The sequence below is a fragment of the Boleophthalmus pectinirostris genome, unplaced genomic scaffold, assembly GCF_026225935.1.
Source record: "Boleophthalmus pectinirostris isolate CB_2022bp ecotype Guang Dong unplaced genomic scaffold, ASM2622593v1 HiC_scaffold_3, whole genome shotgun sequence".
In the NCBI taxonomy this organism is placed as follows: Eukaryota; Metazoa; Chordata; class Actinopteri; order Gobiiformes; family Gobiidae; genus Boleophthalmus; species Boleophthalmus pectinirostris.
In genome coordinates this window covers 376,463-389,763 of record NW_026571299.1, presented here as the reverse complement: position 1 = coordinate 389,763, position 13,301 = coordinate 376,463, and the positions used below count along the sequence as shown (strand labels likewise).

The 13,301-nt window shown below is 49.0% G+C and overlaps 1 protein-coding gene across 1 annotated transcript in view; it reads left to right on the top strand.

Moving 5' to 3' along the window:
* The first annotated feature begins 8,682 nt into the window (after positions 1-8,682).
* The window catches only part of myorg (myogenesis regulating glycosidase (putative)), a 4,688-nt gene continuing 69 nt past the window's right edge, over positions 8,683-13,301 (top strand). Inside the window, exons 1-3 of the mRNA XM_020940285.2 lie at positions 8,683-9,051; positions 9,407-9,720; positions 10,518-13,301. The exon at positions 10,518-13,301 is cut by the window's right edge and continues 69 nt beyond it. Coding sequence (XP_020795944.1) covers positions 8,789-9,051; positions 9,407-9,720; positions 10,518-11,998 — 2,058 coding nt within the window. The 5' untranslated portion in view covers positions 8,683-8,788 and the 3' untranslated portion in view covers positions 11,999-13,301. The remainder of the gene's footprint in view (positions 9,052-9,406; positions 9,721-10,517) is intronic.

Sequence of the window (13,301 nt, the reverse complement as noted above, 5' to 3'; positions counted from 1 at the left end):
GACACACTCAGAACCTGTGACACACTCAGAACCTGTGACACACTCAGAACCTCTGACACACTCAGAACCCGTGACACACTCAGAACCTCTGACACACTCAGAACCCGTGACACACTCAGAACCCCTGACACACTCAGAACCTCTGACACACTCAGAACCTGTGACACACTCAGAACCTGTGACAGACTCATAACCTCTGACACACTCATAACCCCTGACACACTCAGAACCCCTGACACACTCAGAACCTCTGACACACTCAGAACCTGTGACAGACTCATAACTTCTGACACACTCAGAACCCCTGACACACTCAGAACCTCTGACACACTCAGAACCCCTGACACACTCAGAACCTCTGACACACTCAGAACCTCTGACACACTCAGAACCTGTGACACACTCAGAACCCCTGACACACTCAGAACCTCTGACACACTCAGAACCTCTGACACACTCAGAACCTCTGACACACTCAGAACCTCTGACACACTCAGAACCCCTGACACACTCAGAACCTCTGACACACTCAGAACCCTTGACTCAGACCACACACTCAGAACCTGTGACACACTCAGAACCTGTGACACACTCAGAACCCGTGACACACTCAGAACCCCTGACACACTCAGAACCTGTGACACACTCAGAACACCAGAATGTTAAAGTCTTGTGTGTTGCCGTGGAAACGCTGCTCTTGGAAATCATCATGTGTTATTTTGACTGCTGTGCAAAAGCTCTGTCAGGGCCTCACCTGTCAGGGCCTCACCTGTCAGGGCCTCACCTGTCAGGGCCTCACCTGTCAGAGTCAAAGCGTCACAGTTCTTTTAGATAAACTTGTCCTGTCCTTTATTTCTGTTACAGTCATGTGTGTTAAATTCACTGAGCAGAAAAGTTCCACAGAGCAGCTTTAAACTCCTCCTGTGTGTGTGTGTGTGTGTGTGTGTGTGTGTGTGTGTGTGTGTGTGTGTGTGTGTGTGTGTGCGTCAGGACAGTAGATGAGGACAGTGTAATTTTAGACGAACATAAAGATGAAACTGGAGCCGCTCAGATAAGATCAGAGACTCAGGATCAAAGTGAACCTGACCAGGGTTAAAGCCCCACTGAGGGACATTTCACACGTCAGAACAGGGTTAAAGCCCCACTGAGGGACATTTCACACGTCAGAACAGGGTTAAAGCCCCACTGAGGGACATTTCACACGTCAGAACAGGGTTAAAGCCCCACTGAGGGACATTTCACACGTCAGAACAGGGTTAAAGCCCCACTGAACCAGAACTAAACCAGGACTAAACCAAGACTAAAGCAGGACTAAACATCCAAAATGAAAAACTGTTTCTTGACATAAAAGTTCCATACTGTGGCTTTAACTTCAAATGTGGTAAAATCAGTTCATGATCAGACTCTTGCTCGTGACCCCTGACCCCTGTGGCTGAGTCTGGTCTCAGTGACCTCTGACCTTTACGCACAGAGAGTGTATTTATATGAACACTGTCTCCATCTGTGTCTGTGTCTCCGTCTGTGTCTCTGTCTCCGTCTGTGTCTGTGTCTCCGTCTGTGTCTCTGTCTCCGTCTGTGTCTCTGTGTCTGTGTCTGTGTGTGTGTCTCCATCTGTGTCTCTGTCTGTGTCTCTGTGTCTCCATCTGTGTCTGTGTCTCTGTCTGTGTCTCCATCTGTGTCTCTGTCTGTGTCTCTGTGTCTCCATCTGTGTCTGTGTCTGTGTCTCTGTGTCTCCATCTGTCTCTGTGTCTGTGTCTCTGTGTCTCCATCTGTGTCTGTGTCTCTGTCTGTGTCTCCATCTGTGTCTGTGTCTCTGTCTGTGTCTCCATCTGTGTCTGTGTCTGTGTCTCTGTCTGTGTCTCCATCTGTGTCTCTGTCTGTGTCTCTGTGTCTCCATCTGTCTCTGTGTCTGTGTCTCTGTCTGTGTCTCTGTGTCTCCATCTGTGTCTGTGTCTCTGTCTGTGTCTCCATCTGTGTCTCTGTCTGTGTCTCTGTGTCTCCATCTGTGTCTGTGTCTGTGTGTCTCCGTCTCTGTGTCTGTGTCTGTCTCTGTGTCTGTGTCTCTGTGTCTGTGTCTCTGTCTGTGTCTCCATCTCTGTCTGTCTCTGTCTGTGTGTCTCTGTGTCTCCATCTGTGTCTGTGTCTCCGTCTCTGTCTGTGTCTCTGTGTCTGTGTCTCCATCTGTGTCTGTGTCTGTGTCTCTGTGTCTCTGTGTCTCTGTGTCTCTGTCTGTGTCTGTGTCTGTGTCTGTGTCCATCTGTGTCTCTGTGTCTGTGTCTGTGTCTCCATCTGTGTCTGTGTCTCTGTGTCTGTGTCTGTGTCTGTGTGTCTGTGTCTCCATCTGTGTCTGTGTCTGTCTCTGTCTGTGTCTGTGTGTCTGTGTGTCTGTGTCTGTGTCTGTGTCTCCATCTGTGTCTGTGTCTGTCTCTGTCTGTGTCTCTGTGTCTGTGTCTGTGTCTGCGTCTGTCTGTGTCTGTGTCTGTGTGTGTGTGTCTGTGTCGTTGTCTCTGTGTCTGTGTCTGTCTGTCTGTGTCTGTGTCTGTGTCTCTGTGTCTGTCTGTGTCTGTGTCTGTGTGTGTGTGTCTGTGTCGTTGTCTCTGTGTCTGTGTCTGTCTGTCTGTGTCTGTGTCTGTGTCTCTGTGTCTGTGTCTGTGTGTCTGTGTCTGTGTCTGTGTGTGTGTGTGTCTGTGTCTGTGTGTGTCTGCGTCTGTGTCTGCGTCAGGACTTCCTGTTCCCCGTGAGTCTTCAGTCTGGGTCTGGGCGTCGCCCTCTGGTGGTGGACGGGGGCAGGACGGCGCTGCCTCCGATCGTGGCGTCGGTGTCGCCCCCTGCTGTTCCCGCGGGCGTCTGCACCGAGGAGAGAGGCACCCAGCTCAACATGCCCCCCGTCCCCGTCCTACTGCGTACTGCACGTACTACTGCACGTACTACTGCAAATACTACTGCAAATACTACTGCAAATACTGCGGCTGCTACTGCGGGCAACAAGACCACAAGGTACAGCACCAGTACTTCTGATAATACTACAAATACTACAGCTACAAATACTACAACTTTATACTTCACAGCGACAGGCTCGAGTTTCCGAGTAGAAATTTCCAGATCTTGGTGTTTTTCACGTTGTGCGTTTGTTTTTCAGGAGTTTGTCAGTTTTGTGTGTGTTTGTGTGTGTGTGTGTGTTTGTGTGTGTGTGTGTGTTCAGGTTGTGTGTGTGTGTGTCTGTGTTGTGTTTGTGTGTGTGTTTGTGTGTGTGTTCAGGTTGTGTGTGTGTGTCTGTGTGTGTGTTGTGTGTGTGTGTGTGTGTGTGTGTTCAGGTTGTGTGTGTGTGTGTGTGTGTGTGTTTGTGTGTGTGTTTGTGTGTGTGTTTGTGTGTGTGTTCAGGTTGTGTGTGTGTTTGTGTGTGTGTGTTCAGGTTGTGTGTGTGTGTGTTCATGTTGTGCGTTTGTTTTTCAGGAGTTTGTCGGTTGTGTGTGTGTGTGTTTGTGTGTTCAGGTTGTGTGTGTGTGTTTGTGTGTGTGTTCAGGTTGTGTGTGTGTGTGTTCATGTTGTGCGTTTGTTTTTCAGGAGTTTGTCGGTTGTGTGTGTGTGTGTGTGTGTGTGTGTGTTGTGTGTGTGTTTCATGTTGTGTGTTTGTTTTTCAGGAGTTTGTCGGTTGTGTGTGTGTGTGTGTGTGTGTGTGTGTGTTCATGTTGTGCGTTTGTTTTTCAGGAGTTTGTCGGTTGTGTGTGTGTGTGTGTGTGTGTGTGTTCATGTTGTGCGTTTGTTTTTCAGGAGTTTGTCGGTTGTGTGTGTGTGTGTGTGTGTGTTCATGTTGTGCGTTTGTTTTTCAGGAGTTTGTCGGTTGTGTGTGTTCGTCCTCACACTGTTGGCCGACAGAGGGCGCTGTCCTCCTCGTCTCTGGATTACGGGTGAGGGTCACATCTGTACACGATTATATTTATATAACACTTTATATTAACTACTGCACTTTATTTAGCCTTAATAAACATAAACAAACACTTAATTAAGAGTCATTCAGGCTTAATAACGACTTAATTACTACCTTAATTAGCCTTTAACTTATGCTTAATAAACCTGCGCTGTAATAGTGACTGATAATTATTTCATACTTAGTTACTCATGAACTAACTGTGTGTGTATTTGTATTAAGTTATTATTAAGCCTGAATGACTCTTAATTCAGTATTTGTTCATTATTAATTAAGTCTTTGTTTATTAAGGCTAAATAAAGTGTAATTATTATAAAGAGTTATATTTATGATGGACAAACTTTACCTTTGAGATCAGAAGGTTCAGTTAAACCATCAGTCAGCAGACCGATACATTACCGATATTTGCAGTTGTTGGCCTATGGAATATCGGCCTTAAACCTCCAGCAGAGCTCGATATTTAGTTTTGATGGATCTGCACAGTTTGATTTTAACTCTTTAATACAAAGAGCTGCACAGAACGTGGTTAAAAACACTTTGGGGAGTTTGAAGAAAATGTAAACGACAAATTTGGGAAAAATGATCAACATGAATCTAAAACTATCAGAACTAAAATATCGGCACAGTTTATCGGTCATCTCTGTTTCTCTGTTTGTGTGTTTGTCTATTTCTCTGTGTTTGTGTGTTTCTGTGTGTGTGTGTGTGTTTGTGTATTTGTATATTTGTGCATTTGTACATTTTTGCATTTGTATATTTGTGCGTTTATGTATTTGTGTGTTTGTGTAATTGTGTATTTGTACATTTGTGTGTTTGTGTAATTGTTTGTACATTTGTGTGTTTGTGTGTTTGTGCGTCCAGAGGCTGCTGCAGCTGTTTCCATCGAGTGAAGTCGTTCCAGAGCGGACACTACACCATCCACCCCGAGTTTGTGTCCGAACACTTCTACTGACCGGGACTCGAACCCACAACCCTAAAGCAACACACTACACCATCCACCCCGAGTTTGTGTCCGAACACTTCTACTGACGCGGGACTCGAACCCACAACCCTAAAGCAACACACTACACCATCCACCCCGAGTTTGTGTCCGAACACTTCTACTGACGCGGGACTCGAACCCACAACCCTAAAGCAACACACTACACCATCCACCCCGAGTTTGTGTCCGAACACTTCTACTGACGCGGGACTCGAACCCACAACCCTAAAGCAACACACTACACCATCCACCCCGAGTTTGTGTCCGAACACTTCTACTGACGCGGGACTCGAACCCACAACCCTAAAGCAACACACTACACCATCCACCCCGAGTTTGTGTCCGAACACTTCTACTGACGCGGGACTCGAACCCACAACCCTAAAGCAACACACTACACCATCCACCCCGAGTTTGTGTCCGAACACTTCTACTGACGCGGGACTCGAACCCACAACCCTAAAGCAACACACTACACCATCCACCCCGAGTTTGTGTCCGAACACTTCTACTGACGCGGGACTCGAACCCACAACCCTAAAGCAACACACTACACCATCCACCCCGAGTTTGTGTCCGAACACTTCTACTGACCGGGACTCGAACCCACAACCCAGAGGAGCCCATGAGCAAGACACTACTCCGAGTCGAGTCCTGACTCAAATACAGTCAAGTCCGAGTCGAATCCCAAGTCACTGGCCCATGAGTCCAAGTCAAGTCCGAGTCAAGTCCCAAGTCAGATATAGTCAAGTCCGAGTCGAGTCCCAAGTCAGATACAGTCAAGTCCGAGTCGAGTCCCGAGTCAGATATAGTCAAGTCCGAGTCGAGTCCCAAGTCAAATACAGTCAAGTCCGAGTCGAGTCCCGAGTCAGATATAGTCAAGTCCGAGTCGAGTCCCAAGTCAAATACAGTCAAGTCCGAGTCGAGTCCCAAGTCAGATATAGTCAAGTCCGAGTCGAGTCCCAAGTCAAATACAGTCAAGTCCGAGTCGAGTCCCGAGTCAGATATAGTCAAGTCCGAGTCGAGTCCCAAGTCAAATACAGTCAAGTCCGAGTCGAGTCCCAAGTCAAACACAGTCAAGTCCGAGTCGAGTCCCGAGTCACTGGCCCATGAGTCCAAGTCAAGTCCAAGTCGAGTCCCGAGTCACTGGCCCATGAGTCCAAGTCAAGTCCGAGTCGAGTCCCGAGTCACTGGCCCATGAGTCCAAGTCCAGTCCGAGTCGTCTGCTTTGAGCTTCAAGTCTTTAAACCAAAAAAGCACCCAAATTATCTTAAATTTTTGCAATTTATATGAATTTTAAACTAAATTGTTCTTTGAGTTTTTAAATAAGAGTTTTACAAATGTTTTTTTTTTTCTTTTTAAAAGGAAAGAATTCAGATTTAAAATGCAGTTATTTTATTTTGTCGTCTGCTCTCAAATGGAAGGATGGTGTTCTGTGTAGTACCCGCTGTATTTGTACTGTGTATTACTGTAGTACTTTTGAGTATCGCAGTACTTCAGGACATGTTCCAGTTTGTTTCTGTAAAATTCAACGTCACATTTTTCAACTGTAAAGAGAAAAATATTTGATAAAAACACTGATTTTTTTAGGAGAAGCACTGAGTCCCGAGTCACTGAGCTTCAAGTCCGAGTCGAGTCCAAAATCTCGGTCCATTTTATCAAGTCACGCCTCAAGTCCTAAAAAGTCTGACTCGAGTCCGACTCGAGTCCACGTCTGTGGTGAAGAGTCTGAAACTTTTTGTTCAAAACTTTGTTGAGAAAAAAACAAAACAAACAGAACTTTTGGTGTTTGGAAAAAAAAAAGTCCAGTTCTGTTTTTTTTTTTTCCTCAGGTTCATTTGTTTGTTTAATTTTGTCTCTTTCTGATCATCAGCAATAAAATATATTTTATCAAGACTTTGGATTTTGTTGTTACTACTAGAATTTTATCTTCACTGTAATAAAAAAACAACAAAAAACAAACAAAAAAAACCTAAATGTTCTTTGTCTCTGGTTTAGTCCTGGTTTAGTCTTGTTTAGTCCTGGTTTAGTTCTGGCTTAGTCCTGGTTTAGACCTGGTTTAGTCCTGGTTTAGACCTGGTTTAGTCCTGGTTTAGACCTGGTTTAGACCTGGTTTAGTCCTGGTTTAGACCTGGTTTAGTCCTGGTTTAGACCTGGTTTAGTCCTGGTTTAGTCCTGGTTTAGACCTGGTTTAGTCCTGGTTTAGACCTGGTTTAGACCTGGTTTAGTCCTGGTTTAGACCTGGTTTAGTTCTGGTTTAGTCCTGGTTTAGTCCTGGTTTAGACCTGGTTTAGTCCTGGTTTAGTCCTGGTTTAGACCTGGTTTAGTTCTGGTTTAGTCCTGGTTTAGTCCTGGTTTAGACCTGGTTTAGTTCTGGTTTAGTCCTGGTTTTAGACCTGGTTTAGTCCTGGTTTAGTCCTGGTTTAGACCTGGTTTAGTCCTGGTTTAGTCCTGGTTTAGTCCTGGTTTAGACCTGGTTTAGTTTTGGTTTACCTGGTTTAGACCTGGTTTAGACCTGTTTAGTTCTGGTTTAGGTTTAGACCTGGTTTAGTTCCTGGTTTAGTCCTGGTTTAGTCCTGGTTTAGACCTGGTTTAGTTCTGGTTTAGTCCTGGTTTAGACCTGGTTTAGTCCTGGTTTAGTTTGGTTTAGACCTGGTTTAGTCCTGGTTTAGTTCTGGTTTAGTCTCTCTCTCTGTGGTGTTTGTTGACGCCCCCTCCCCTCCCCTCTCTTTCTGGACTACATTTCCCCCTCCCCTCTCTTTCTGGACTACATTTCCCGTGATGCTTTGCTCTTTGCTCTTTGCTCTTTTCTCTTTTCTCCAAACTCCTCAAAACAAGTCGCGTTCGGATCGGATCAGGATCGGAGCTGAGACGCGCCGCTCCGCTTCGTCCCGCGAACAACAGAACAACAAAACCCGCACCGAGGACACGCGCACGGGGCCGCGCGTGGACGTGAGGCGTGCGGGGGCTTCTCCACGGGAAGCGCGGTGAGTACGGACACGGACACGGACACGCACACGCACACGCACACGCACACGGACACGCGGGTGCACACGGAGCGCGCACGGAGCGGGACGCGGCGCTTTTGCACTTTTCTCTCTGCGCTTCTTTGCGTGAAAATCGTTGTTTTTGTTGTTTGCGAAAGTTCGAGCAGTAAACACCCGCGTGCGTTGCTCCTCACGCATGCGCACTGGGCCCGGAGCGCGTGTTTTTCCCTCAGCGTCAGCGCAAAAAATAAAAACCCGCTGCGGGAAACGAAGGCGCAGATGAAGATCCGCTGAACGCGCCAAAACTGACGCAAGAAACTCGGAGTTTGACCAGAGCGTGACCTGACGTCCTGATGACCCGGGACCGTCTCAATGACCCGGGACAGTCCCTGACCTGAGTCTCATGGATTTAAACAAAAAACACTGATTTGTCCCAAATTTATAAAAGAAATGTCCCAGTGTCTGATCCAAACCAGAACTAAACCAGGACTAAACCAGGACTAAACCAGGACTAAACCAGGTAAACTACACCAGGACTAAACCAGGTCTAAACCAGGTCTAAACCAAGTCTAAACCAGGACTAAACCAGGTCTAAACCAGGTCTAAACCAGGACTAAACCAGGACTAAACCAGGAACCAGTAAACCAGGTAAACCAGGTCTAAACCAGGTCTAAACCAGGACTAAACCAGGACTAAACCAGGTCTAAACTAAACCAGGTCTAAACCAGGTCTAAACCAGGTCTAAACCAGGACTAAACCAGGTCTATTCAGAGTTTGATTAGCCTGGTTTAGTCCTGGTCCGGTCCCTGGTTTAGTCCCTGGCTTAGTCCTGGTTCAGTCCCTGGTTTAGTCCCGGTCTCGGTCCCGGTCTCGGTCCCGGTCTCGGTCCCGAGCATGTACCAGGTGGTCCCGGGGGGGGCGGGGGGCACTGACCTGGATGCCCTCCCGAAGCAGCAGCACGCCCGCGCCTCTCGCCCGCTGGTCGGCGCCGGCGTCATCGGGTTGTTCCTGGTGATCGCCGCGGTAACGGCCTGGTGTTATTACATCGCGTCTCTGAGGAAGGCGGAGCTTCTGAAGACGCAGCTGCTCGACCTCAACAAGGACGGTTACATCATCCGAAACCAAGGGGGCGCCATCGTCTTCAGGATGCAGTTCAGGTCAGACGCCGACGGGTTTGACCGGGTTTAACCGGGTTTAACCGGGTTTTTAACCGGGTTTCAACGGGGTGGGTTTAACCGGGTTTAACCGGGTTTCAACCGGGTTTAACCGGGTTTTTCAACGGGGTTTCAACGAGGTTTAACTGGGTTTAACCGGGTTTCAGCAGGGTTTAAGGGGGTTAGCTGGATTTTAACTGAGTTGCAACAGGGTTTTAATGGGGTTTTAACTGGATTTTAACAGGGTTTTAACTGGATTTTTAATGGGGTTTTCATTGGATTTTAACAGGATTTTAACAGGGTTTTAGAATAGTTTCAGTCCTGGTTCAGTCCTGGTTCAGTCCTGGTCTCTCCTCAGGTCTGGGACTCTGGACTTGGACTCGTGTTCTAAGGAGGGTGAGATCTTGAGCTGCAGTCGTACGACCGATAACCGTCGCCTCTTCTTCTTCATCGAGACGGTGCGGCCGAAGGACACGGTGCAGTGTTACCGCGTGCGCTGGGAGGAGACGGCGCCGCACGTGCCGGTGGAACACGCCATGACGTACCGCCACGCCCACTGGTACGGCGGCGCCCTGTCCGCCACGCAGCACTGGCCCATCGCCGTGTCCGGGCAGCAGCCGCCCAAGCCCTTCGTCACCAGCGACATCTACTCCCACCGCCACAACTTCGGAGGTACGACGCCGACGCCGCGCCGGGGGTGTGCCGCCTGCGCGTCTATGGGGGAATGTTCGGCGGTTACCGTGGTGACGCAGTCCTGGTTTAGTTCTGGTTTAGTCCTGGTCTAGTCCTGGTCTAGTCCTGGTCTAGACCTGGTCTAGACCTGGTCTAGACCTGGTCTAGTCCTGGTCTAGTCCTGGTCTAGTCCTGGTCTAGACCTCTAGACCTGGTCTAGTCCTGGTCTAGTCCTGGTCTAGACTGGTCTAGCCTGGTCTAGTCAGGTCTGGTCCTGGTCTGGTCCTGGTCTGGTCCTGGTCTAGGTCCTGGTCCTGGTCTGGTCCTGGTCTAGTCCTGGTCTAGTCCTGGTCTGGTCCTGGTCTGGTCCTGGTCTGGTCCTGGTCTAGTCCTGGTCTGGTCCTGGTCTAGTCCTGGTCTAGTCCAGGTCTGGTCCTGGTCTGGTCCTGGTCTGGTCTGGTCTAGTCCTGGTCTAGGTCCTGGTCTAGACCTGGTCTGTCCAGGTCTGGTCCTGGTCTGGTCCAGGTCTGTCCTGGTCTGGTCCTGGTCTGGTCCTGGTCTGGTCCCTGGTCTAGTCCTGGTCTGGTCCTGGTCCAGGTCTGGTCCTGGTCTTGGTCCTGGTCTGTCCTGGTCTAGTCCAGTGGTCTGGTCCTGGTCTGGTCCTGGTCTGTCTGGTCCTGGTCTGGTCTAGACCTGGTCTGGTCCTGGTCCTGGTCTAGTCCCTGGTCTGGTCCTGGTCTGGTCCTGGTCTGGTCCAGGTCTGGTCCTGGTCTGGTCCTGACAGTCTGTTTCCTCAGGGATCCTGGAGAGTTATTGGCTTTCTTCCAACGCTACGGCGATTAAAATCAACGGTTCCGTCCCGTTTCATTTGGGCTGGAACGACACGGAGAAGACGATGCTGTTTCAGGCTCGTTACAGCGACAGCCCGTTTCAGCCGGCGCCCAACGAGCCGCCCATCGCCGAGCTGAGCTACCGCGTGTGCGTGGGCCTCGACGTCACCTCCATCCACAAGTACATGGTCCGACGGTACTTCAACAAACCCGGCAAAGTCCCCGCCAAAGCCATGTTCCAGGACCCCATCTGGTCCACGTGGGCCCTGCACAAGACCGACATCGACCAGGAGAAGCTGCTCGCCTACGCCGCCGACATCAAGAAACACAACTTCAACTGCAGCCACCTGGAGCTGGACGACCGCTACACCAAACGCTACGGCGAGTTCGAGTTCGACCCGGAGAAGTTCCCGAACGCCAGCGCCATGTTCCAGAAGCTGAAGGCGGACGGGTTCCAGGTCTCGCTCTGGACGCACCCCTTCGTCAACTACGACTCCGCCAACTTCCACTCCTGCGTCCAGCGCGGGCTCTTCGTCCGCGAGCCGACGGGGCAGCTTCCCGCTCTGGTGAAGTGGTGGAACGGGATCGGCGGGATTCTGGACTTCACCAATCACGAGGCGAGGGAGTGGTTTTCTCAGCAGCTCAAGTCTCTGCGCTCGCGGTACGGCGTCGTTTCGTTCAAATTCGACGCCGGCGAAACGAGCTATTTGCCGTGGAAGTTCAGCACCAAAGTTCCGATCCGCGATCCGAGTGTTTTCACCCGGCGCTACACGGAGATGGTGATTCCGTTCAACGACCGCGCCGAGCTGAGGAGCGGCTACCAGTCGCAGAACATCTCCTGCTTCTTTCGTCCGATAGATCGCGATTCCGTTTGGGGCTACGAACTCGGCCTGAAATCGCTCATCCCAACGGTTCTCACGATTAGTATCCTCGGCTATCAGTTCATCTTACCGGACATGATCGGCGGAAACGCGTACGTGAACCGCACCGACGGAGGACGCGCGTTACCGGACCGCGAGCTCTACATCCGCTGGCTGGAGCTGTCCGCCTTCATGCCGGCCATGCAGTTTTCGATCCCGCCGTGGGAGTACGGCGCCGACGTGGTCGAGATCGCGCGTAAGTACACGGAGCTGCACCAGAGCATCGTGGCGCCGCGCGTGCTGGAGCTGGCGAGCGAGGTGGTGGACACGGGCGACCCCATCATCAGGCCGCTGTGGTGGATCGCCACGGGGGACGAGACGGCGTACAAGATCGACTCGCAGTTCCTGATCGGGGACGACCTGATGGTGGCGCCGGTGCTGGAGCCGGGGAAACAGGAGCGGGACATTTACCTGCCGGCCGGACGCTGGAGGAGCTACAAAGGAGAACGCTTCGACATCAAGGAGCCGCTGCACCTGACGGACTATCCCGTGGACCTGGACGAGATCGCCTACTTCCTCTGGGTCTGACCAGAGTCTGACCCACACATTTACGTACCGGGTTTTACGGACAAGTCGCACCAGCACAAAAACACTGAATGAAGAAGAAGAAAACATTTATCAGGCCCATTTTTAGAAGGAAATTTATTTAAAAAAATCAGAGACTAAGGACAGACCCTCATCAAACTACACCAAAATGATTTCAGTTTTTCTTTTTGGGGGCATTTGTGTTCAGTCTTTCTCAGTCTCTTTATAAGTCGATATTTAATTTAACATTTTCAATTTATAAAAAAAAAAAATCAGAGACCAAGAACAGATCCGCATGAAGTCGCCGCCATCAAACTCACAAACGCACAAAAACTGTTTCTGTCGTTTGTGCTGCTTTAGTTTTGACAAGAATCGATTAATGATTTTTTTTACAGAAAACCTCAAAATGTTCTAAAACGACACAAAACGGAGTCAGTCGTTTGTGTTTTGTTTGTGAAATGATCTGAAGCTGTGGAAAAGTCTGTTTCATTTTATAAAATATGAATCAAATCCAGTTCCTTCAGACTGACACAGACTTTTCCACAGCCTCAAGTCGTTTCTCTTCACTCGTTTTGTGGACTTTTGTTAAAGTCTCTGTCGTCGGCTGAACCGAAACGACCGAAATATAATTTACACCAAAATAAACCCAAACGTTTGGTTTCATTTTTCTGCTGTTTTGAGGCTGTTTCACATTTTGAGTCGTCGGCCCAAAATAAAACGTCTTACGTCTAACGTTCACATCTTAAGAACCAGAATCACAAAAACCACGAACGAAACACAAACAAAACACAAACGATTGACTCAGTTTTGTGTCGTTTTATTTCATTTTGAAGTTTCCTGGAGCTGCTGATCCCAGTTTGATCTGTAAAAGAATCGTTAAAATCTACAAAACTGAAGTGGCACAAACCGAACTTTTTGAAACTGTCGTAGTTTTTGTGCAGGTTTGAGTTTGATGGAGGCGACTTCAGACATTTCCCGCGTAAAGTCAAGTTCTAGTAAGAAGAACAGAACAGAGAACGTCACGTATGAACAGTTCTTCAGAAAGATTCTTCACTAAATCCGTTCAGTTCTTCATCTTCGGTGTCACTTCTGAGCGACTCCGACACCTCGAGCTAAATCGAGTTTTTAGCCCGACGAGCTTTTTGTGTTTTCTTCGTTTTCTTCCCTCAAGTTTCTCGCTCGTTCCAGATTTTCTTTCTGCGGCTCGATTCCCGTTTTCCCGTCGCTCGCAGCTCCTGATTTTTTGGGGGACATTTGTGTTGAGTCTTTCTCAGCGTCTTTACAAGTCGACGTTTAATTTAACATT